Raw genomic sequence first — 26,090 nt, forward strand, 5'->3', positions numbered from 1 at the left:
CCCGACAGGATTTGCATCTCTCTCCCCCCTCCCCCTCGAAGCACAAAACCTTGATGGGGCCAACAATGAATGGTTGAGATCTTTGAAGAAGGTGGTCACCATAGACAATGTATTCTTATAAAAAATGCTTGGGCCTACCGGATCGAAGATCCAAACTGTTCATTTGTTGGGCCCGAGAGTTCATTTCCGAAACCAAAATTTCAAACTTTGCGCACATACAACATATATCACATATTTTTTAGAAAATTCATCTGAGACTACTTTTTTCGAAGTTCCAGAGCGTTCATTTGTTGAACCTCGATGTAATAGGTCGCACCCGAAAAAATCTTCTCTATCGGATGATTATAACCATCCGATTTAATACGACGTTACCATAAATCTCGACAGATTAAAGAGTTAGTATCATCCAAGGGAGATGATTTCTGGGGCAAGCATTATTTACATTGGGTCTCAACATATGAATGGTTTGCATCTTGATTTAAAAAAAAAACACACACACACACATACTTCTTATGGTGTCCACCTTCTTAAAAGATCTAAGACATTCGTTGTTGGACTCCACCAAGGGTTTGTGCAGGTGGGTTGCATAAGTACAGGTAGGGCCTACCTTGTTCAAAGATCTATGCAATTCACTTGTTAGGACCCACCTAATGTTGAGAGAGTCACAAGCGGTAAAAGTGGGTGAATTCATCCTTGAAGTGGTGTGAATTTATCAGCCCCTTATTGTTATTGATGAGGCAGGGTCCACGGTCTCTACCCAAACTTATGCACACAGGGGTCCCACCATTTTACACCTCGTGTTTTGATGCGGTAGGGCCCATCCTTTTACACCTACGCATAGCATGGGCCCAAATACAAGTTATAATATAAAGAGGTACACCATTGTTAAATATGAGGTCCACCCTTAATTGATCCATACCGTCCATCTATTGATTCAAAAGACAAATGTCAATCTAACAATCCTAACGTCCAACCAAATGTGGATAGCCCGGATCAACGCATGTAGGGCCCACTATCTAACAATTATGTCCCTTTGGCTCTAGGGCCCACCCTAGCAATTTTTTGAAGAATTAGGGCGAGGCGTCAATTTAAGCGGTGATGCGGGCTACTAAGTCCCTAACTATATACGCGGAAAACATCTCCTCTTTAAGCTCTCTGTTTTTTCCTCTGGTTCGTTCTGCTCCGAACCTAGGGTTTCTCTCTTCCTCTCCACTTTTCATCCATTTTCCAACTATGCCGAAGCATTATAGGCCTCCTGTAATAATCGATTCCACTTCAGATTATTCGATTTCATGGAAAATCTCGTACTTATTTTTCATGTATTCAACTGAAAATCAGTTTCCTGATTTTGTATTCTGTTTTTCAATTTTTAGGGCAAGAAAAAGGAGGGAAATGCAGCAAAATACATCACGAGAACGAAAGCAATTCACTTTCTACAGCTCAATCTTTCTACTTTCAGGTATTTATTTCTTCAATTTCTTCAAAATGTGGTTGATTCTTACTTCGTTATAGTGTTTAGGTCTCAATTTTCATTACCTTTTGTCTGTTTCAAGTTTGCTAGGGCTTTCCTTTTATGCTTATTTTTTTAAGTTCATTGTAGTTGATTATGTAATAGGGTTTTGAACTTTCAGTGCTTCTTATGAGTTAGGGTTCGATTTTTTATTTTTTGGGAATGATGGAAGCTTTATTAATAAGGAAAAAAGGTGGGAAACCTGCAATGGAGATTGTTTATACCCAAGAAAAAGACAAATGGGAAAATGATAAACAGTTATACAACCATAAGGGCGGAGATGATCAAAGATCGCCAATCTATTTCTGTCAATGACCATCTTATTTAATTTCTCAGTGTCACTGTTGGGTGATTTTCTAATGTGCTAAAAGAAAGTAGGAAAGCCCACCAATTGGTCATGAATCTCGTCAAGCGAGCAAATTTCTAAGTATGAGGGCGGGTCCCATTCAGCCACTTGATGACGTTGTAAGAATCTCCCTTAGCAATCAACCTTACCATGTCACTTTTGTCTGTGATCTTAATACCATGTAGAGCCGTTCTCATCTCTCTGAACTGTCACCTAGAGCTATGATCAGTCTTCCTGTTGGATTTCTTTAGACCTTTTTTGCAATCTTCTTGCTGTTGTTGGGAAGGATAAAGGAGGAAAAAAGGGCGACCGAGAGATTTTCGTAGGCATTTCACTCTAATACCATGTTAAAATAAACTATAAAAAGAAGCATAAAGAAGTGAATCATACGATACATCCCCATTCTCATACCATTTGTTACGAGAGATAGAGAAAGAGAAAAGTGAGTTAGAGCTGTCTCCTCCTCATTGATTTATTTATACTGAAAGGAAAGGTACAATTACTACAATGCCCATAGGCTTATTCTCATACTCCCCCTCAAGCTAGGAATGTATAACTAGCTGGAATGTATAAGTTATACATTCCTAGCTTGCTACAAATGTCACTCAACTTTGCTTTATTCAATGGTTTTGTGAACATATCAGCCAACTATTCTGCAGAATGAGTACATATCTTCCCTTTCTGAATTCTCTGACGAATGAAATGACAGTCAACTTCGATATGCTTCGTTCGCTCATGGAAGACTGGGTTTGTCGCAATATAGATGGCAGCCATGTTGTCACAATACAACTGTGAAGGCGAAGGAAACACAATACCAATCTCAGACAGGAGTGACCTCAACCAGATAATCTCTGTACTAGTATGTGCCATTGCTCTGTATTCTGCCTCAGCACTTGATTTTGCAATGACGTACTGCTTGTTGCTTTTTTTAAAGAGAACCCAAGGGATGGGGTCGGATAGAGATAAAGTGGGGGGAGGGGGGGGGGGGGGGGGGGGATGGGGAGGCCCAAGGGAAGTAGGGAGATGGGATTAGGGTTTAGGATTGGGGTGAGGAAGATGGAGATGGAGAAGGTGGAGGCTGATGGTGATCCCTAGGGATCAGAAACCCTAGGGCTTTGATACCATGTTACGAGAGATAGAGAAAGAGAAAAGTCAGTTAGAGCTGTCTCCCCCTCACTGATTTATTTATACACTGAAAGGAAAGGTACAATTACTAGAATGCCCATAGGCTTATTCTAACACCGCTGCTTGATACTTACAAAGTAGTCTTTATTAATTGTCTAATCGAGGTTAAGGAGATGTCTGTGAAGTACACAAGGGAATAAAAATAAAGAAAAAGAATTAAAAAAAAAGTTCTAAGACTGGAACTTCGATTATAGTATTACCAAATTATTTTAAATTACTTTGATATTCAGGGGAATTTTTTGTATTGAATTACATAAAATTCATTTTCATTTGTTTCTTTTTTTATAATTGTAGGCGGCTATGCATTCTCAAGGGTGTTTTCCCCCGGGAGCCGAAGAAAAAGTTTGAAGGGAACCACAAGACATATTATCACATGAAGGACATCATGTTCCTTGCTCATGAACCACTACTCGAAAAGTTCAGGTATCTAACAGTGGTCTGGCAATGATTGTAGTATTTCATGGAAATTGATAGAGCACATATACACATGCAGAAAACCGTCACATGTATCTATGCATGTCTGCACATATTTATCTATTCATTTTTGTACATCATAAAATTGAAAGAAAATGGTAGCTTTGAATGAGCTCTCCTCATATCAGAAGGTACTGTTGAATGTTGGATTCTTGAAAATGGTCACATGTTTAATCAGTTCCAGAAAGTACAACATGATTTTCATATCCATGGCTCTGGCTTTAATCATGATTGCTCTGATATGGAGCTCATGAATAATGACTTTTGTTTTACTTTTGGTTATGCATTTTTAAAAAAAATCAAGGATTGCACTTACCTTAGTTAAGTTGTTAGGGCATGAAAAATTGGGATGTTGGAGGGACAGATGACGGATATAATTTGTTGAGATCATATTACTTCTTAGGAACACATACTAATGTAGCAAATATAATCAATCTTCCATAACATTGGTTGCTTGGGTATTTGAACTGATGCACAGATATAAACCCTTCATTGTGATTCTAGATTTAGATCACCACAACAATGCTCATGCAAATAAGGCAGCGGATGGAAAAAAATCCAGAAGCAATAGGATCCCAAACTATAGGCAGATCCAATTCAATTAATTTTATTTGAGAGGAAGAAAATAATAAGTATCATTTTTTTTTCTCATTGATTGAATTTTCCAGTAATGTTTCTATTTAGATAGCCAGTCCACTTCTATACTAATCATCCAGAATAAATCAAAATTTCAAAGATATCTCTAATCATATGGTCCAGATATTGAGTAAATTGCAGCTAAAATAGGTTGAGTGGTATCACACTATTAATCATATAGCAAACACACCACATAGGAGTGGAGTGTAATACCAAAGAATAACAGAACTCTTATCCCACAAGAAGAGCTACAAAAGATTCTAGAAAAAGAGTATAAAGCACTCCAAGATCCTTCTATTCAGCAACCTCAGAACTTTGTATTTTGTGGAGTTACTTTGTATTTGTGGACTGCTGTATATGCAATGTGGTGACTCTGTTCATTTATTCCTTTGCTTCTTGTGGAAGCATGCTCTTTTGTGGAAGGTTGTTAGCTATTATTTTCATATGCGTGTGTGGTTGTAATTAAATTGCATGCGACTTTGAAGGATACCCAATTTGGGTTACTGTTTTTGGAAGTGTGAATGTGGGTGGATCTTTTTTTTGCTAATGACGGGAATCATATTTTTTGCTGATGCTTTAAGATGGTGAACCATGATATGCAATATTCCATTTATTTTTTTTCAAAGAAAACATTTTATTAAAACTGAGAAAGGAAGGTACAGCAGAAAAATGGGGACAAGGTATTCCATTTATTCATATTCAGTGGAGATATTATGTGGTCTTGTATTTCTTTTGTAGTCAGTGAATAATTCTTCAAGATACTAATTATTTATTTGCTCATTTATTTATTTTTATCATGCTTCAGAGATATTAAGGCATATGACAAGAAGGTGAAGAAAGCTTTGGGGAAGAAGAACAGGGAACTTGCTGACCGTCTATTGAGCCGAAAGCCTTCTTATACCCTTGACAGGCTTATTAGAGAAAGGTGTGCACCTTCTCTAGTTGCTCTGATATGACAAATCTGCTTGCAACTTGTTCTAATCTCAAATAATGTTTTTCTGTAATTGTGCTTGCTGAATTAGGTACCCAAAATTCATCGACGCACTCAGGGATTTGGATGATTGTCTCACTATGATACACCTATTTGCAGCACTTCCTGCTGTTGAGAGTGAACACATACGAGTAAAGCGCATCCAGAACTGTCGAAGGTTGGTTTTTGCGAAGTCATAAGTAAACTTCGTTTTATGTTGCTTTCATCTTGTCAATGTGCCATGACAGGGAACTTTAAATTATGGGCCTCATTGATATGTACCATATGTTACATGCTCTGGTTTGTGTTCTTCAAGCTAGGGACTATGATTTTTAAGTAAACTTTGTTTTATGATGCTTTCATCTTGTCAATGTGCCATGACAGTGAACTTTAAATTTTGGGCCTCATTGATATGTACCATATGTTACATGCTCTGGTTTGTGTTCTTCAAGCTAGGGACTATGATTTTTTAGTAAACTTTGTTTTATGTTGCTTTCATCTTGTCAATGTGCCATGACAGAGAACTTCAAATTATGGGCCTCATTGATATGTACCATATGTTACATGCTCTGGTTTGTGTTCTTCAAGCTAGGGACTATGATTTTTGAGCTTGTTCATATCATATTCTATGAGCTTTTCCATGTTCACATATTTTTCTTTTCTTTGAATGATACCAAAATGATAGGGGCCATCCATGAAATGACAAAGACATCCGAGTGAAGCCGGGTTGATTCATAGTCAAGTGGGGCCAACATGACACCACGCCGTACTCGACTTCAATGTGAATCCACAAGAAAGGGGAGGAGTAAATTTGCTTTTTTTTGACAAGTTTGACTTTGACCAAATGGTTGAAAAGGGGGGTTTTCCCTGTCTTTGAGTTTTCATAGTTCAGGGGGCCCACTTTACCTGATCGCGAGTTGGGTTTTATCTTATTTTCTGTAGGAGTCTGTGTTAGTTACTTTTGGAAATAGAAGTTCTAGTTTCCTAATTGAGTTAGGTAAGTCAAGTTAGGATTAGTTTCTAAGAGTCCTTGGGTAGTTTCCTTTTCAACTGTTATAGAGTCCTTAGTGATGAGGTTGGCAACTCAAGATGGGCGGGGGATTGGCTTCCAAATATGGAAGGAAGCCCCCCAATGCAAGTCTTGAGAAGCTTTTGAAGTGAAAGAACTGACCAGACCATTGGATCTTGACATCTTGTTCGAATTTCCTGGGCATTTAAAACCGTCATAAAGATCGAAATTCACAGCTTGCTGTTTCAAATTTCTCTACCAATCTCCTTGGATTCCATCAATGTCACCATTTTAATTGCCTTTTTCCCTAAATCCCTTCCAACCAGCCCATCCTACATCCCAAAATTTATTGAAGAGCAAACAAATTTTGTTTGATTTTATTCTTCTCAGAACCAAATTCCATGTTTTTCAATAAAGATTTTATTTTGGATGGCAATGGATAGGAGGAGGGAGTGGGGGGGGACCCCGCGACCGAGATGGTCAAGACGGGGAACCTTGTGACCGAGATGGTCAATACAGAAAGGAAGAAAAGAATATATAAGAATAGAAACAAAGCCCTCAAGGAGGGAGGAATTAAAAAAAACTCCAGAAAAGCCCTATCCACACCATCTCCGGTGAGCTGATCAACCTCCCTATTTGCCGATTTTTAACCATGTTGAAATGAAATTGATGATCCAGATATACGGTCTGAAATCTCATCCATAAAGAATTGTCTTGTAAACATATACTTGATAAATACAATTTATTCTTTTTTTTTATAAAATATATTATTTTTTTGTTATTTTTTGATAAAATGGATTTTTTTTATGGAGATTAAGTTGCCCGTTACGATGGATGCTATAAATGATTACAATAGTTTTTTTTTAAATTGAATTATTATTTTATCGTGACATTGGATGTCATCCGAGTTTGCGTGGTTGGTGTCTTGGTTGGAATAAAATCTTTATATATTATATTAGAAGAAAGTTAACTCAAGCATTCTGATTCAAAAAAAAAGAGTTAGCTGAAGCATAATTTGATACATACTTTATGTGCATTACTCATTTTTGTGAGTTGTAGCTTCTTTCTATGCTTGGCCTAGCAAAGAAATTATTGAAGAACAATCGGGGTATTTTTGCTTCTATTCTTTTTAGAACTCAATTCCCATGTTTTTCAGTTATAAATTGTATCATGAATATATATTTTATAATTGCAACAACTCCTGTTGATAAAATGTAATAACGTTATGTGAAAAACAGACATGAAGAAACATGGGTGCATTGCATCCATTTATGCGCCTACAACTCTGCAAGCATGTTCTTGGGAATCAAGGGCATATTTATTTAATAAGACAGGCTCACATGCATTTAATTCTTTGATGATCTTACACTTTAAGTGTCTATTCTACCTTCAACACACATTCTGCCTTCTACGAAATAATATTTTGAATGACACTTGGAAGATTGCGTATTGGTTTTTAATTAGGTTGAGCCATGAATGGCAAGCATACATTTCTCGAACTCATAGCCTACGGAAGACCTTCATATCTGTGAAAGGCATATATTACCAGGTAATACTGCTTAGTGATGCTCTTAGAAGTCAGTGTAGAAGACTTCAAAGTGTGATGCTTTTATTTTTTTTTAAATTGCTATGTTCATGTTGTTCATTTATCCAGGCTGAGGTCGAGGGTCAAAAAATCACATGGTTAACACCACATGCACTGCAGCAAGTCCTGACTGATGATGTGGACTTCAATGTCATGCTAACCTTTTTGGAGTTCTATGAGGTTAGACTTGAATAGTTATTGTTGTACCCATTCACTTCATTGGATTCCTGACATATAATTACCATTTGTGGCTTTTCTGTTGCTGTTTGCTTTACTGTGAAATGAAAATTAAGTGTGTGGGAATTATATGAGGGCAGGCTTTGATGGATGTTGCTGCATGCTTTTTCTTCAATACGACATGTAGGATATTCTTGTTAACATGTTCATTGACATTTTTTCTGCAAGTTAGATTCCCCCTTCTTAGATTTGCCCTTCCACGTAATCTGACTGGTTAGGAAAAACAAGCATTTTTCAGGCGGGTTGACAATGTTGTTTATTTTTCAGAGGCCCTTGGTCCTAAGGGGGGAAGGAAGCAAAGTATAGCGCGAAGAGACCAAATGCTAGCTAGTTGAGCTAGAAAGAAGGCTTGGAACTTTTGTTAGGACCAAAATGCTCCAACATGCAAAGAAACAATGTACTGTATCATACCTGTCTGAAATTGTGGTGCATGCCTTGAGGCGATAAGCAAGTACGTAGGAAAATTAAGGCAAATAAAATGGAAAAACTCTCGAGAAAATGTGTAAAACTACTATAGGAAGTTTGTTGGCTGCTATTAATAAATAGTTGCTTAGAGGATTAGAATGTGCAATGATTGTGCTTTGTTCTAGAACTAATGGAATAAATTTGTAGTCTGGGACCAAGCTATTTAAGGGTGCTACTGTCTCCAAGTTTTCAGTGCAGATCTAACTGAATATAAAGTTCTTTTACATGTTATTGGGTCTGCACAGCGGAACCTCCAATTTAACCTTGAAAGTGTTTAAATTCTCAAGCCCATATTTAAATTCATGTGATGAAACATGAAGTTGCCTGTTCTGTTGTTGGATTCTCGTTTACAAGCTTAGATCATATATTGAGCATTTGAGCATGTCTTCTCATATTGCTGTCTGACTTTTTTTGCAGACACTCCTTGCTTTTGTCAATTTCAAGCTTTATCATTCCATAAATGTGAAGTATCCACCCATTCTTGATCCTCGATTGGAAGCTTTAGCAGCAGGTATGTGCTTATTGACTTGCCAGGTTTTGTTTATATCTTAGTCACACATATCGTTCTTAGGAATTTCTCAGCAAGAGAACATCTTGGGATCCATTAATTTTATTTTTTTTCGGGTTTGTATTGAGAAAAACGATAAAAATAAAATTATTTAAAAATATATATGTTAAGAAAAAATATAAAATAAAAATTTTGTAAAAATATCACAATATTATCGTGGTAAGTGATAAAAAAATGAAAAAATTGCTATATTTTTTAAACTATCGGGATTATTTCGGGATTTTGTCAATCCCTCAAAATCGCGTGAGAGAATCACGATATTTTCAAAATGTCGGAGATATTTGTGACATAGGTTTATATAACATCTGATGTTCTATCAAAATTAGCTTGATGTTTTTTTTGTTAATTGTTTCACTCAAGGTTTTCCTGCTCACACATTTAGTTCTAAATGTTTTATATGTTATTTCATTTATTTTTAGATTTTATTGATTCCTGAAATTTTGTGCAGAGCTTTATGCGTTGTCTAGGTATTTCGCTGCTAATTCAAGAGCTGCATTGCAAGACCCTCAAGCCACCAGTCCTTCCGGCGGAGAGCAATCTGAGGTAGGGAAAATGGGAACACAAACTGATGAGTCTGAACTGCGATTGGCACAGCTTCAACATCAGCTTCCTGCGAATGAACCAGGTGCATTGATGCACCTCGTTGAAGATGCTGCCAGTGGCGACGAAGAAAACAAGGATACAAGAGAGTGCAAGGCTCTCTTTAAGAATCTGAGGATTTTCTTAAGTCGTGAGGTTAGCATATCCTTCCGTTTGTTATGGATCCTTACTGTATCATGATATTTTTTTGTATGTGTTGAACATGTTCATATGATTTTTTATCGGAAAAAGATACGGAGACCCTGATTACGACCTAGCTGGAGACCTGCAATTTTAATTTTTTTTTGAGATTGATGCTCTTTATTCAGAGATGCTCTTTGACACGATGCATCAATTTAAGGGAGTGTTAACATAGCGTTTCGTAACACTATAAGTGCAGTTTAGTCATTTATATTCTTTGTTATCGTGGAACATATAATGGGAATATATGTACTTTCTTTGTTATTAACAGAATGGGATAGTGTTGTCTTTTTTCTCCCCTATATTCTAATGTACAATTTTTTAATATGGGTTCATACATTTCCTAAATAGTGCACAAATTTTATATAATTTTTCTTTGTAATGGATTTGTTAATTTATTTTGCTGTATTGTCAATTACTTAGGTCCCAAGAGAATCCTTGCTATTTGTGATTCCAGCATTTGGAGGTACAGTTTCTTGGGATGGTGATGGTGCTCCATTTAAAGAAGCTGATGAGGGGATTACACATCAGGTTAGTTTCCTGTGCCCTTTTATGTTTTTTTTTTTCATTTTCTGTAAACCGATGGGTATCACTTTTATCTGCTTCCGAGTCTATTAGCTTTATTATCATTATTATTTTGGATAACATGTGCCCAACCAGCACGGGCTCTGTGGTTTCTCAGTTGCAATCTTTAACTTTATTATTGCAAATTGTTTGTGATTATTATTTTCTCTATATTTCTTTTTTTGATTTATCATGAGGAAGAGTACAGTGTGATAACTATAGAAGGACAGAGCCACAACTCAACTCAACTCAACTAAGCCTTTGTCCCAAACTAGTTGGGGTCGGCACTACCATTCAAAAAAAGAAAAGAAAAGGACAGAGCCACACTGCCAATGACCTAATTGCAGCTACCTGAGGCACAAATCTGCCAAGGAAGGAGTCCAATGTGATAAGTATTCAAGAAAGAAAAACACCAGAAACCAAACTGCTGAAGACCCCATGTGCACCTATGCGACCATCTACCTGCTTACAACCACACCTATACCCAAAATTGCACAAACAGACAAGATTGGAGGTGTCTCTTTTATCCTGAAGAAGCTTCAATATGTAAAAAAGTAAAACCTATCCAATTTACGAGTCCTCATCTCCTCTATGGTTGCATCGTCTAGAGAGAAGTTCCTTACCAAAGAATAGCGTAGCAGAAAGGGTTCCCAATTTCCATCATAATGTATTCTCTAAGGACCCCATTGCCGGGGGCTATATTTACACCCTAGAAGCATTGCTCAACTGATCTAATTCATCTTTGGCCTCCCCCACTTCAGCTTCCAGAAAATAACGTTGTTCTAATTCATCCTATTTTCTCCTCATATTGCCATCATACTAAAAGTCCCACATGCATCCTTATTTTTGCTCCAGCCAAGCCTTCTCAACCATCTTTAAATGCCTAGCTCACATTATTTGAACATGGGATGGCAATTTGCTTCCTTGTTAAACTATAATGATTTGGCTGCTGCTTTCCATTTTTTTAACATAACTTCTTCACTTTTAAGCATAGTGGAGGTCAGGGTGCAAATCAATAATCTATTAACAACTTATTGCTTTCCATGTTCTCATATATTCAGGCTTCATCACCTCAATGGGGGCTCGTGGATAAAATGATTAATGTATGAAAATGCTGTATGGAATGAAGTTCTAAACTGGCTTTAGTACTGGCTGACAGAGAGTATTTTTGGATCACGGGAACTGTGGGTTCCAGAGACAATGCATGAGTCAATGATAGGATGTTTTTTTTTTTTTGAAAGTTAATGATGTTAGGATGTTGGAAATTGAAAAACTGCTGACTTGATTAATTCATGGATAAGAACTAATGCAACAAATTGTTGAATTTTGAAATTTAAAAACCGCAACTTGATAATACGTGGAAAGAATGGAAAAAAGAATTCTGTTTCCAATTTTGAATTTATCCATATGCACTATACAGGTTGCAGTTTGCGTGTTGGTATACCCTTAGGGATTAGAATCTTTCTATCGACTTGATGTTGATATTTGCTAATTACCACATCACTGTGATCTTTCTTGGTTACTCTATTATGCAGATTGTCGATAGACCAACCCAGGGACATATGTTTCTTTCTAGAGAATATGTTCAGCCACAGTGGGTTTTTGATTGTGTAAATGCTCGGATTATCTTACCAACAGATGGATACTTGGTTGGAAGGTACTTCTCAAGGCATATTTTCTGTTTATCATTTGAGGAATGCTAGATTCACAGTCGCCCTTGCAAAAACGGGAGTAAAGGGCGCCTCCATTGGTTACTTTCTATTTAAGATGGCACAGAAAAGTACGATCATAACTGTCATAAATGAAAAGCGACCAATGGAGGCGCCCTTTACTCCCTTTTTTGCAAGGTCACCTGTGAATCTAGCATTCCTCTTATCATTTTTATTAATAGCTCTGTAGTATGTATTACTGCACTTCAGTGATACTACGCATGACACTTTCTGGCAATGTCATCTAAAATTTCGGTGGGCATCACATTTGAAATTTTTTGATGGGGGAAGATATCCTTTGTTTCATATTATGCTTAAACATATACAACTTCTAATGCGCTATTGTTCATATGCACTGGACATGTTAATGGGCTACTTACATTTTGAAAATAACTCGAAACTGAATATCCATGTAGGGTTGAGTTTTAGATTTTTTTTACTGATATGGAATTTTAACTGTGAGAATTACGTGGACACTGGCTGTGTATCCTGACAAGGTAACTTAGTGAAAGTGATAACAAGAAGCTACTATAGTTGGTTGTTTGCATGGGAGTTTAAGGATTTGCTCTCGTTTATGGCTGGTTGGATTTTAGTTAGTGGGGCTGTATTAGATTTTGGATAGTATTTTTTTAATTAAAGGTGTTGCGGTATTCCATATTGTTTTATCCTTCAGGTTGCTGTAGAGCTCTACTACATAGCATATTTGATATTTTATTTGTTTTAGTGTATGCTGTATATTTTGCTTTAGTAGGAAATGGCATGGTGCCTTTTTTACATGTGTAGATCCATTGGTCGATTTGTTATTTTGCAAAGCGGGACGAATGTGATTCTATGTGTGGTTTTAATCTTATTTCTTTTTTTGGTTTCCTTTTTGTTTTGACATTTTCAGAAGAATTCTCTTTGGTAGATTGATTCTTGACATGTAGGTTTGAGCTAGTATGTGACCAGTTAATATAATTTCTTTGTTTGATACGTTAACTAAATTCGTAACCAAATGTTTTTCTTTAGTTCTATTCTCTGATCCCTCTCCTCCTGTCCATTTCTTGTTTTACGTACATTTATCTTTTATACAATTGTCGTTATTCATTCCTGTTTCAATGGATTTCAACAGGTTTCTTTAATGGTTTTTCCCCTTTTATAATGTGGCAACTGACGAATATCTTGATTCATAGGAGATGCGACGATTTAGCAAAGAGCACAATGCTTTGCAATATCATGCAATGAGATATGCATATATGCGCCAATATTTATCTTTATTTTTATATTAAATGAATTTTCTTGTTATTTAACAGAGTCCCTCCACCGCACTTATCGCCTTTTGTTGACAATGAGGCGGAAGGTTATATTCCTGAGTATGCAGAGACAATTAAACGTCTGCAAGCAGCGGCAAAAAAACAACTTTTACCAATGCCGGGCTTTGATAACGATGATTTGGATGATCCACAAAATCTATTGATGGAAGGTATTATTGATAGGGCTGAGGCAAATGAAGCTGCTGAAAGGAAGCGGAAGGTACACGCCTTTGAGTTAGTTATTTATTGTCGACTTTTCCATTTCCAAAAAAAAAGAAAAGATTGTTGACTTTCGGAATTCTGTTTGTGTTTGTACACCAATTAATAGAAACTGCCCATTTTGGGGTGGTGTTTGCAGATGTCAATTCTTGAGAAGCAACACCATGATCAGTTGAATATGGAACTTCAGGGGATTACGTATTCTGCCTCTTTGTCAAATAAGAATGTCAAGAGCTCTGTTGAAAATACGGAGGCTAAGGAAGATTCTGTTCCAGACCTAGAGCAAGTGATTGAGGATACCCGCAACATGTCCAAGGTTGTGATGTCACGTAAAAAGAGGAAGCTTTACGAAGCAATGCAGGTAATGTCAGTCTCATTTTTCCTGTATGTCAATGTTTTGTTTCATGACTGTAGATTTAGTAAATTTATTGGTAACTAAATTTCATATAATATTGATAAAACTTGTTTTACCGGTGTTTAAAAACACGTACATGGACAAGAACTCGCCCGAGGTAAAACCGAGTCGACTTGGGCAAGTCAATGATTGAAGCAACAAGTTTTTAATTCTTCAATGACTCAAAAAGAGTGATGCCTCTAGTTTTTAGAGAAACGTGAAATATCGCATCCATCCGTATGGCCCGTATCTCATGAATGCCCCATCTGTGGAGCTTTAGCTACTCACCTTAATGACTAAAGGCAAGTTTATACAATATCCCTCCCAGTATGGGGGAGAGAAAGGCCAATCGTTTCAAGTGAGTGTCGATTTAAGGCCCCTAGCTTGAGGTGTGGCACTTCGATAATACTATAAAGGCTTGGTCAATTGCAGTCTCGTCTCTTTAACGGGCCAATGGGCCACAACGAGACCGATTCCAAGTGATTTTGCAAATGTAACCTCTTAAGTCTCTCGAGCCCATGTGGCCATTCTGCGTAGGTCATACCAATTAGAATGACCCTTCGGATTCTCCCCCTCAAAATCAAGCTCTGTAGTTAGCCCAACTATAGAGTTGGGTCAAAGGTTAAGGTTTTAAGTTTTGACTTCCGAAATTTTGGGTTTCAGTTAACTCCGAAACCGAAATTGGGTAAAACTCGAAACGTTACAAAATTTCGGTAGAAATTTCGTTATCCCTGAAATTTTGGTCCGAAATTTAAGGATAATCTCCTAAAAATCTGGATTTTTAATTTTATATTTTCCTGAAATTTCGGTAATTTTGGATGAAATTTTGTAAGAAATGAAATATTATTTTATTTGATTTTGTTAGATTTCGTCTGAAATTTCGGTTTCGGTGAGGAACGAACGCATTCCGAAACCAAAATTTGAAACCTTGGTTGGGTCTCTAATAATTAATATTTTTGGTGGCCACATTTTATGTAAAACATTAGAGTATTAATTATCAGTTAGATGTTGTCCGTCACCCCATCCCTTATCTCTAGTCTCATGGTGTTTCTTTCGTTTAATTCTATGTACTTGCTTTGCCCACATTCTTGGTGCACCGGGATTCATACTGTCTGGCAAGAAGAAAATCCCGTGACCTCTGACTGCCACTGCCAAGTGGGAGTTTCCTTGCCTCCATATGTCATTGGTGACCCTACTAATGCCTTGCCAGAGTCCATGGCTATTGCGACCACCACGACCGATTCCACTTGAGAGACTGAAAAACGTTTCTTATGTACTTTGAACCATAGTTTCCAGGCTGGGAATGAGTTTGGGAAGCGAAACATGAAACAGAAATGGGAAATGCGTGGAAAGAATTGAGGGGAAACGAGAAACGGGGAAACTATCGAAAATTGTATGAGAAACGTATTGAAAAACGTCCTAGAAAACGCATTAGAAACTTTTAAGAAACGATAGAGAAACGTCAATGAAAATGCATATGAAACACAAGGGAAACACGAATTATATATTTTTGTAGAGTTAAAATTTGTTAATTTCAATTTTTTACGGGATTTTACACATAAATACATACATTTATAATTTTTATTTAAGTTAAGAGGCATACATAGACGATTCATATATGTTATTTATTTATTTTTAGCACACTTTTTTACTTATTTGTTTTTTATTACAATACATGCTATTGTTTTCCTATCATTCAAAAAAAGAAGAAGAAGCCAATGTTTTCCTTTTAAATATCCCTTCCACAATTTTTTAGTGTGATTTTGCAAAACAATTTTCGTGAGTTTCACACATGGTTTCGTTTAAGTTTTCGACGCATTTCCCATTCATCTCACATGTTTCACAAATGTTTCAAATAAGTTACCCATATGTTTTCCACGTGTTTCCCATATGTTATCTATGTGTTTCGGAAACGTTTCTCCAAATTTTTATCACGTTTCGGGGAAACGAGTTTCCCACCCGTCCAAGGAATTTCCGGCTACTGTGCTTTGAACAACATTAATGTTCACACATACTTTTTTTTTATTGGAATGTTCACATATACATTAATGTTCACATATACTTTGAACAACGTTTCCTACAAGGGTGCTCTCTTATATCTTATATTACTGGATAGAACTTGAAATCGACATTGGGTTCATCTCACAAAACTCTTAAGCATGCCCTCTTAGACTACCATACATTATGTAATGAGACCAAGAGCTTACATAGCGAAACTTAAAAAATGTCTCTATCAGCTTGTCAATGGGTCTCAATAACTATAGCTTTTTTTTTTAAAGGTAACATTTATTAAAAGCCAAACATCCATATACATAAGAGGGACAAGGCGTCCCACCAAAGCTATACAACTTAGCAAAACAAACTAAACCCTCGGTAATCTCAACTATCCAGAGATCATTGACACTCTTGAAGTGAGTCGATTACATCCGCAACTTATCCGCTCACTCCTTTGCCAATTTATCTGCTTGTTCATTAGCTGATCTTCTCATATGGTTACATTCCAGCTTAATCCTTAAGCAAAGATCCTTTTTTTTAATGGCAAGCAAATGTCCTTAATCTCCAATAATATCCGCAAGCTTCCATGGCCTGAGAGTGCAATTTCTTGCCCATGCCAATACATTAGAGGAGTCCCTTTCAATGATTAAAGGCCCTAACCTTGAGCCAGCTGACCTCAATTGTCAAAGTAGAGGCTCTAGCTTCCGCCACAGTGTCATCACACACACACGCACACCCCATCCGTCCCAGAATATGAGAGTAGTGTATGCCCATGAATAGACCTACGATACTTGTTTGACCTGGGTTGGGGTGGAGTGAGTGTGTGTGGGGTGGGGTGGGGGGGGGGTGTGCGCTTCATTCCTCGCAAAAATGAGGTCAATCTTGAGGAACACAACTGAACAGAGCCAAAGAGAAGACGTCAGCACTTTGGTTCACAATGGTGACCCAAGTTATGATGGGCAACTCATTCTTACATCCAGGTCCTGAACCGTAGTCCAACACTTCGCCACTATCCATATTAATTCTAGCAACCAGCAACCAAACTTTCAGAGAAATTAACTTTTAATCCCATCGTAATTTTGAACCATCTGAATTTCCTCTTTAAATTTTTTGCTTGATCTCCATAAATATAAGGGTGTCGTCAACAAGCTGCAAATATGAGATCCGCTTTGGATGTGAGCAAACTGAGTGCTTCTACAGCCATTATGAATATAAGGAGATAAGGCCCCCCCTGCCTGATAGTGATGCGTCTTGAAATAGTGAAGCATCCAGTCTGTCTTCTGGATTGAGAATGAAGCTGAAGATATGGTGATAATTCTTTTCTTTCACGGTTTCAGTTGTAAGGGTTGAAACTGTGAAAGAAAAGACATAGACCCTTTTCATTTTGATCAAACTTGTAGTCTTTTGGATGATCATCTGTTGAGAAAAGTACCTGGGTTTAGTAGGCTGCAGGTATAGTGCGTGTTTGCTTCTACTTGGGTATTATAGATGCTTTCATATTTTTCACTATTTCAGTCATCTTTGTTGCTATCTACTTCTAGATTCATAGTTCTTGCACCGTTTGTCATCAGGCTCTTCTACTTTTGTGTGCATATTGAAATGACCTTAAACACCTGTATTTCTTTTGAATCAATGGATATGTCTTTAGGCCTTCAGCATTTTCTCATGAATTTATTGTCTCTCTGTTTCAGATTGGCAAAGATAGGAAAAAATCACAGGTTAACCTTCTCAAAGAGAGGAAGAAGAAAGCTCAGAAAGCCAGTTAACAAGGATGTCACTGGATCCTGCTGCTTTTTATTATTATTATTATTATCACTGCCATTATCAGCGTTGTATTTGACTGTAACAAATAGTTTAAATTTAGAGTTTTAGCTTTCTATTTTATCTATAATTTTAGTGAAGCCAATTGGGGTCTTGATTGGCTGAAATTTTGCCTCAGAATGTAAAGACAGCTTAGCTTTATTCGCATAGAATATCCCAGTTATTATCTGAAGATGATGTTTTGATGCTTGTATAGGCTCCAAACGCCTTCTTTTGGGATGCTGGTATGGCCACCCACTTTTTATAGGCATCTCCTTCACAACTGGCTGAGGTTATAGAACTTGGTTAAACCATCTCCATTTCTTTCGACTTAAAAGGGGTGTAAAACAAATTTTAATCCCATTTTAAAGGGGAAAAATGGGTGTAAGAGTTGTTTTACGCCCTTTTTTTAGCTGGCCTAAAGAAAATTGCATACCCATGGGAAAAAAAACTGGTACTTGTCTGCTCCTTACCATGGAATCAACAGGGAGATTCGGATGGTGATTTTCAGTAAATCTCTACAAACCATTGAAGCTGCCACTTTTTTTCCCTATTTGTGTTTTGTTTTAAGTCTCCGATAAGACAGAAAAACACAGATGTAAGGTCTTGTTTGAAGGCAATATTCTGGTAGAAATCCGCAGGAAAAGGGAGGCAAGCATATGATAAAAAATAAAACATCGACAGAAGACAAATGCATTTAACACTCGCTGGAGAGAGAGAGAGCTTTGCATGCCCAATTCAGAGAAATTGGTCCTTACTTCTATCAGGGTTTCTATACACAGGTCAAATGACAAAAATATACGGGCCCAGCAGCAAACATATCATTGTCCCAGGCCTGTGCCCACGCGTATTCTCAGACACAGGCAAAGCCCAGCTCTAAAAACTCACGCTCAACACCATCCAAGGTCTATGTCCAAGTTGTGACTGGATTTCACATAAAGTTGTGAATGATCCAAGCTCAAATTTAGAGGCTTGGAATCATCACACGAGCGCCCTCTATTAGCAAAACTAGGAAGTAAAATGGTCTGGATGATTGAACAAGTGATTCTCACTTGTACTTCTGCAGCCTCATGTTTTTTACAAGAAAGAAAACAACTATACTTCATACAATAAACCCAGTTTTTGGGCCCCTGTTCTAGTTAAAGCAGGAGGTTACCAGTTCCAATTCACAATTAACCATGCTTAGACAAGAGTAGTATTCTCATTCACGTCCATTTGACAATCTCTCCGACTTCTTTACTGTTTACAAATAAGACGGGGAAGGGTGCAGGACTTGATATACTTGCCAGGAAATCAGCATTCTTGCCAGAGATCATGTCACTCTGAGCCTTACTAATCTCCCCAGGATAGGAGATCCCACAAGCTAAATACCCATTTATCTCACTTTGATTACCAATGCGGTCATAAGAGCTGACTGGAAACCTAACATTCCAGTCAGTTTGAATCTCTGATATCTGGAAAAGGGGTTCATAGTTGGGATCGCCATTGCAATTCATCGTAGAATTGAGCTTCCATTGTTCAAGATCGAAAACACCAACACTGACTTGTGATTGCTCTGCTATATCATCTTTTGTTCTTTCTCCTATGTAAGGGTAGTTATCAGTAGCACAGAGATCTGTTACAGATGCTGGCGAATAACCAAATGCAGTTGGGAAGAATGAGATCGAAGCCGTGTTGAGATCCATGCCGGAAGAAGTTGTTGGCCAGAACTGAATTCTAGTCATCTGCTGCTCATCGCAGTCTCTACCAACCCTTTCAACTGAACGTAAGTCGATCACTGTTGCAGCAAAACAAATGAAAAGTTTCAGCCAGTGGCAGATATGGATACTTCTAAAAATTATTAGCAAATGGTTTTGAAGTTAAATATGATTATTTGTTTATAATTTGGTTTTATAGTTTTGGAAGTGATATAGGTAATAGCTTCCAAAGAGACCTTAATGTCTCATTTTCCACTAAGATTAACTTAAAATAACTTTTATTTACAAATAAGAACTGATATTAGTAGCATCCAAGAGGTCATTAAGATTTTGCAGAGATCATATGCATCAATTTTAATCAGAATGTGGTTATTTTGGTTATTTTATGAAGTCGAATAGCCAAAAACAAAAAATTAGAATTGAGAAAAGCAGCCCCGATATATAACAGAAAACCATAGCCTAATTTGTTTCAATAATTTCTAACAGACAAATTTCTAAAAGATCCCATTTCTGTATGTCATTTTATTGATTTCTGAACTACTAATTTTAATCGGAACGTGTATTATCCCTGTGATTGTACTAAGTAGTGAGCTGGGTACTTGTAGAAAATAAGGGTGCTAGGTTCATTTCCCATTTGAAACAAGAGGAGAATGCATCATTGTCAAATTGAAAATCAAGGAATTTTTAGATACAAAAAGGGAGATAGAACCACCTGAGTTAGGAGAAGTCGTTTCTGAAAAAGCAATTGGAAGCTCAAGCTTAGAAAGCTGCTGAAGAACTGATGGTGTTCTTGTGAGGTTGAAGCTATGCAAAATGTCGTTGCTTGTCCCCAATTCAAGCAATCGATTCAGCTGATTTGGACTCTGCTCTTCAAACTCAAAAAACTGATTAGAATTAAAATTTTGAATTTCCATATTCTCTAGCCCAAAGAATGGGACGTCAGATATTGGGTAAGGCTTCTTGCTGAGTAAGGACAATCTGTCATCTGACTTCAAAAGCTTCTCATAGTGCTTCTGTAGAGTTCCTTGAGGGAATTGCAGAAAGTGTCTCCTGAAAACCAAAGGTGAAAGGAAAATATAAGTGCTTCAGATCTCTGTGTGTGTGGTGGGGGGGTTAAGATGAGGTTTGCTCATTGTCTCAGATTCCTCATCTTGGCAACTTCAGTGATTTTTGGATAAATTTAGATTTCTCAGTCTTGACTTCTTTATTGATTTTTTATCATTAAAATCTATACAAGTTGATACAGCATGCTTATTACCTATAATACCTTCTAACGAATAGTGTCAATTCTCACGTGAGAGATCTCAATTGGTACGAGAGATTCTTACCTATAACTTGATGCCTGTCCGCCAGTAAAATCAACAGTAGATTTCCATAGAGTGTGCTTTCGGGGTTGTGGATTTGTCTCCTCGAAGAAAAGTGGCTGTCCTGACAACTATAAAATTTCAAAGGATACATGAGCCAGTGCAGAACAATTGAATTGATCAACAAGTTATCAGAATAACTTTCCACGACAGATCAATCATCGAAATGCTCATTTCCTTCTTGTTAAGAACTTGGATATTTTCCATTTTTATCAGGTTCATTTAAGCAATCTATTTTGACATTTTGCTTAATTATAACTAAGTCACAACTATAGTATCAATCATAGCAAGTAACTCAACTACAAACTCTGGATACAAATTTTCAGGTTCTGATGAATCTTTGGTTTAACAAATGAATGACCAATACTTGATCAACTTTTTGAATGGTATTTATTTTTCTTTTTGAATAAATTTTTTTAGTCAACTAAGCTGACCTCCAACCTTGCCAGTTAAGGCAGCCTCATCTCAACTTGGACATGGCTTGGTAGTTGCAGGAGCTGAGTCAACTTAGATGCACCCCTAGTTTTTGAACCAAGAGTAAAACTGTTGCCTATGGATTTCCTCCAAAGGGGTCTTTGCAGTTGATGGGCAGTGTATTGTGACCTATATTCAAATATAGGAAAGATAAACAAAAAATTCCTCGAGGTTGACTTTAATTACCTCGATTTCTAGTGTTTCAGGTCCATTGTCATTGTAAGTTGCTTTAAGGGATGTTATATCCAACCATTGAAATTCTATCTTATTCTTCAGCCCCGTATCCAGTACCTCCCACACAAGTTTCCTTTTTGCATAGTAAAACTTAGCCACCAACTCCCCTTCATAGCTTGAGACTCGCTGTAAGTAAATACAACCGACTTAGTATTGGAAAAAAGAAGGCCATGTTCTAAAAGAGAAACCTGTTAGAAGTGGAAAGAGAGCAAGAATTGGGTAGGAAAAACTCAACTGGTAAGAAAACTTTTGAACTAAAGAATTCCTAAACACATGGACCAATCCAATATGATTCAACAACACTGAATTTCAAGAACCTGAAATATTTAAAAAGAAGAGAATGAAATATAATTTTTTGGGAGCTCTTATTGTTAATGCGATCCTGTTCATGCATGTGGAGCATGTGTGTGTTGTTATACGCTTGAAAACAGCATAGCAATATAGAGTGCAGGATGGTGGATCAATATAATTGTGTTGTACAGTCCAGTGTTTGCACTATTTTATTAGGGATAACTGTCTAAGTTAACTGAACTCATCAAAAAGTGTATAAATACTTTATACGAGTACGCGATTTAGTTAGGCATATTTAATATAGGACATCCTTATTTATTGAAAAAGAAAAAGATTCTGTTATCCATATAAGATCTAGTATGCAAATATTAAAACTAAACAACGTGTTGAGTGCAACCTGGTGAGTCACTATAATAATGGGTGCTGTACAGGGCTAGAGTTCATGTTATTTAGTTAGGCATAACTGTCCAAAGTTATTTAACCTCATCCCAAAAAATAGTATACATACTTCATAAGTTTAATAAAACTTGTTATTTAGAAGTCTCCCTCAACATTAAGTCTAAAGGTCGCCTCATGGATATTTAAGAAAAAAGCATAGCAAGCTTATCCTACACTCCATGGACCTCAACATTCTGGATATGATCAATAAGGCTGTGGTGTTCAACGGATTTTAATCATTGGGAAATGGGAAGTTGGCGCACACCTTTTATGACACAGATGACTAAATAAAGCTGCAGAGATTTCTAGTTATTTTGCACATGAAAAAAACAACCATGAAAGACACCTTTAATTATTGAAAAAGAAGACGACTTCAGTAATCAATGGAAGAGCTAGAACTCAAATATTCATGACAGTGCATAACACTGTTATTGAAATGTGCAGTATGCAGCTCTAAGAGAGCACAAGTCCAATGTCTGATAAATTCACTTCTTCAACAGGCTATAAAATACTAAAATGCCCAGCAACATCGATCTATCTTATTCTAGTAAGTAGTAATATGTTGCAATAGGTAGCTATACTGACGAATTTAACAAAAAAACATATAATTACCTCCCATGAGCCAATTCGCAAGAGTGAAGCCGAGAAATTAGAGGCCTTTGTTTTCCCAGTAATCTGTTGAGTAACAGCATCATTGCTTTCTTCCTTTCTAGATTCAGAAACATTGGATAGCTTGGTTTCCAGGAGGCTTAAGAAGGATGGGGTTTTCCTCAATGTCAAACCCAAGGGACTTGAGTTCCCGGGTACGTCGAGATAAAAACACTGGGTAAATGCAGTAATCCTTAGTGTTCCAAAACAGAATTTTCCATTAGCAAACATGCAATGATATTCAGCTCATCAAAACCCACAAAAAGAGAGGGAAGGAAAAGAACATAGCCTTCCAAATGAAACCATTGACGAATAATCTTCATCTCCACACAACAAACTTGATATATTCACCACAATAAAGAGAACAATTATAAAAGAGAATACCTGATGGGCCAGATGATTATGCAAGCAACAACACCTCAAAAGAAGTTTAAATTCAATGAAGAATTTATGAATACAGGGTGATTGTTACATACTCTCCAAGAAAAAAAATAGATTCTTATAGTACATACAGGGCAGTTTTTTTCTTAGACATTTAACTCTGCTTCAGTTCTTGTTAGAAATGATGAATTTATTCTTTGCTACATCTGTCCATTTCAGTTCTTATTAATTCGATTAGTTTATTCTGTTCAGTAGTTCCACCTCTGCAGGAATAATTGTATTTCTTTTGGTTTGATCTCAATCCTCAAATCATATATTCTTCAGTCAATAGACATTCAAATTCAAATAGAAAATCTAATTAGTACATCCATACCTGCTGAGTTGATGCCATTAATTTTAGCCGCTTGCATCTCAAATTGCCGCCTTCTTCCATCTCCCATCTAATGGGTTGGAAACCTTCACCTTGACCGACCGAAAGCTCGATAGAAGGGACAAGACAAGCATCAACTGCCAAACTAGTAGAACAAGTTTCTGAGTCAATCATGGGAGGGAACTCAGGCTCTGAGTCAAAATATTGTTCCATCCTACTATGGTTGCAAAGCTTTTGGTTCTGAGGTACTCAAATTGACTTGCAGAAAGTATGAAATTGCACAGTCATATCATTTAACAGAGAAGTTGGAAGATTTCAACAAAACATCTCCTCAAAATTTTCACTGTTTAACCTTTGGAACACCTATGGCTTGCTCAGATCGGAGAAAACCACAAAGGAGAATAGCCCTTTCCTCTTCCTTTTCAGCCTCTAAAAGGACTGCAGATTCAGCAGATTTAAATCTTGGACCAGTACACAGTGTAATGATTTTTCGTCTTTATTTCTGAACCATAGTGAGTTGTAGGATCATGGATTTCTTTAGAGCTCAACCCCTGCATAAAAATAATGTTGTAGCCTTTATGGTGCTTAAATACTTCTGACAAATTAATCTAGTTTCTCCAAAAATGGACTAGAGAAAGCAGATAAATTTTGACATACGTAAAGTAGAGCTTACTCTTTTCCTTTTTGAATCGAATTGCTGCAAGCAACTCTCCTGCAGTCCGGTAATAAATTCTTGAAAAGTTAGAATTATATTTTCTCAATAAGATTATGTTAAAGCATAAAAGATTTAATAACACCTTCTTTAACAGCTTAAGCTTCTGGAGTAACTGGTTGTTTCACATGGTATCAGAGCCAAAGGTCTTGAGTTCAAACCTCCCTGATAGCAAAAATCCACATGCAATGCCCAAACACAAAAGAGGGGGCCACATGTGCCACGTGCAGGCCAACCCTAAGAAAGAGGGGCCACATATGGAGGGGAGTGTTTAAGTATAAAAAATTTAATAAAACCTTCTCCAACAGCTTAAGCTTTTGGAATAACTGGTTGTTTCACAGATTATACCTACCAAAGGGGAAATATTAAAGATGTAAAGCTTATTTATCAGTTCAGTTAGGGCCCGTTTGGATGCCGAGAAGATTTTGATTTGGATTTCTCACATTTGGAGACCTTTTGCATTGTAATTTAGATCGAATCAAATTCTTGGATTTCTAATTCAGCAGCTGGCAGTGAAAAAAAATCAGATTTCTAAGTTTGCTGTGGAAATAAGAAATTGGAAATCCACAGATCTGGTAGTTTCCTTCATCGTCTTTGCTTCTCAACCTCTCCCCTCCACTAGTAAGTATCCCCTTCCCTCTCTGTTCCCCTCTACATGAGCGGCCGAATCTATTCAATTTGTATTCAGAACTCAATTCCAAATCCAAATACAAAATGGAAGGTATCCAAATGGGCCCTTATTTCGAATCTCATTTCTTTTTGGAACACAAAGAAGAAATGTGAAATGTCACAGATAGGAGCTTTAGTTAGTGAAAGATCAGGGATATCCTATATCATATCCAGGATTTGGAATTCAAAGATTAAAAAGACCACAACAGAGCAACGGTTCTAGCCCTCAAATTACCTGACAATCAGTTCCCCGAGATTAAAAGAAATGTGAGTTTTGCACAGTAAGAAAAAATTTCCAGGAATTTTAGGCTAAGATACCTTTAAAATTATAAAAATTACTATATTCTTTCACAGAAAATTCGAATCCTAGGTCACAAAAACATGAAAAGAAAGAGACAAGACACGAATCCAGTGCTTAAATAGAAGAAAACTGATCCTACACCAGCGACAAAAATAAAAATAAAAATAAACCTTCAAAATATGGAAAATTAATCCTATTTAGCGAAAAAAAATGCAGCTAAAAGATCTAAACGAATATGCAATTAAAGTAAAAGGAGTTAGATCTAGAGTTGAAGAAAAGGTAGCTAAAAGCCTAAAATAAACCAAAATGTTCATAGATTTCGACTCTCTATACTCCAAAATATGAAAATTTCTTCTTGCTACTGTTGAAATTGAAGATAAAGGACAGATTTTTAAGAGCCTCAAGATAAGAAAAACTCTGTCTCTTATAAACCAGAAACAAGAACAGTTCGAGCAACTTAGGCATCAAAATCCTTCAGAAAAGGAAATCTCTACCTATATCTTTAAAGATACAAATAAAGTATTACGATAAGAGACGAAGAAAAAAAGGAATTCCATGGAATTTCATCAGAAGCTTAATAAACCTTACCTCAAATTAGTAAAAAATTCCAGCAATTTCGACTTTAGATCCTCCGTGATACGAGAATCTCGTCCTGATTTCGTTAGAGCTTATGTAAGAGAATAAGGTTCAGATCTAGGGCTCTAGTTAAAGAAAACCAGAGCTTTTAATCGCCCTTGGAGCTCTGATTTTGAAGGTTTTGAAACGGAGAGAAA

The 26,090-nt window shown here is 36.9% G+C and overlaps 2 protein-coding genes across 3 annotated transcripts; one reads left to right on the top strand and one right to left on the bottom strand.

The window, feature by feature from the left end:
* Positions 1 to 1,114: 1,114 nt before the first annotated feature.
* On the top strand, positions 1,115 to 17,948 carry LOC143854782 (pescadillo homolog). Its single transcript, XM_077364893.1, has 14 exons — positions 1,115 to 1,257; positions 1,374 to 1,459; positions 3,336 to 3,464; positions 4,957 to 5,076; positions 5,174 to 5,299; positions 7,595 to 7,679; positions 7,785 to 7,895; positions 8,835 to 8,928; positions 9,434 to 9,720; positions 10,189 to 10,296; positions 11,865 to 11,986; positions 13,331 to 13,550; positions 13,689 to 13,910; positions 17,630 to 17,948. Exons 1-14 carry the CDS (start codon positions 1,234 to 1,236, stop codon positions 17,702 to 17,704), a joined length of 1,809 nt encoding a protein of 602 aa, XP_077221008.1. The 5' UTR covers positions 1,115 to 1,233; the 3' UTR covers positions 17,705 to 17,948.
* A 467-nt stretch (positions 17,949 to 18,415) lies between these two features.
* LOC143854451 (uncharacterized) lies at positions 18,416 to 26,090 on the bottom strand. Of its 2 annotated transcripts, none has more exons than XM_077364435.1 (8): positions 25,906 to 26,090; positions 24,309 to 24,347; positions 23,639 to 24,186; positions 22,849 to 23,058; positions 21,460 to 21,633; positions 20,764 to 20,870; positions 20,148 to 20,485; positions 18,416 to 19,515 (listed from the first exon to the last, which is right to left on the bottom strand). In XM_077364435.1, the coding sequence occupies exons 3-8, from the start codon at positions 23,846 to 23,848 to the stop codon at positions 18,944 to 18,946; spliced, it is 1,611 nt and encodes a 536-aa protein (XP_077220550.1). In that variant the 5' UTR covers positions 23,849 to 24,186; positions 24,309 to 24,347; positions 25,906 to 26,090; the 3' UTR covers positions 18,416 to 18,943. The 2 variants fall into 2 exon arrangements, with proteins under 2 accessions (XP_077220550.1, XP_077220551.1); XM_077364436.1 differs by having other exon boundaries at positions 24,293 to 24,347.

The sequence above is a fragment of the Tasmannia lanceolata genome, unplaced genomic scaffold (genome assembly GCF_043159265.1).
Source record: "Tasmannia lanceolata isolate RefF3 unplaced genomic scaffold, GAP_Taslan_0.1 ptg000020l, whole genome shotgun sequence".
Lineage (NCBI taxonomy): Eukaryota > Viridiplantae > Streptophyta > Magnoliopsida > Canellales > Winteraceae > Tasmannia > Tasmannia lanceolata.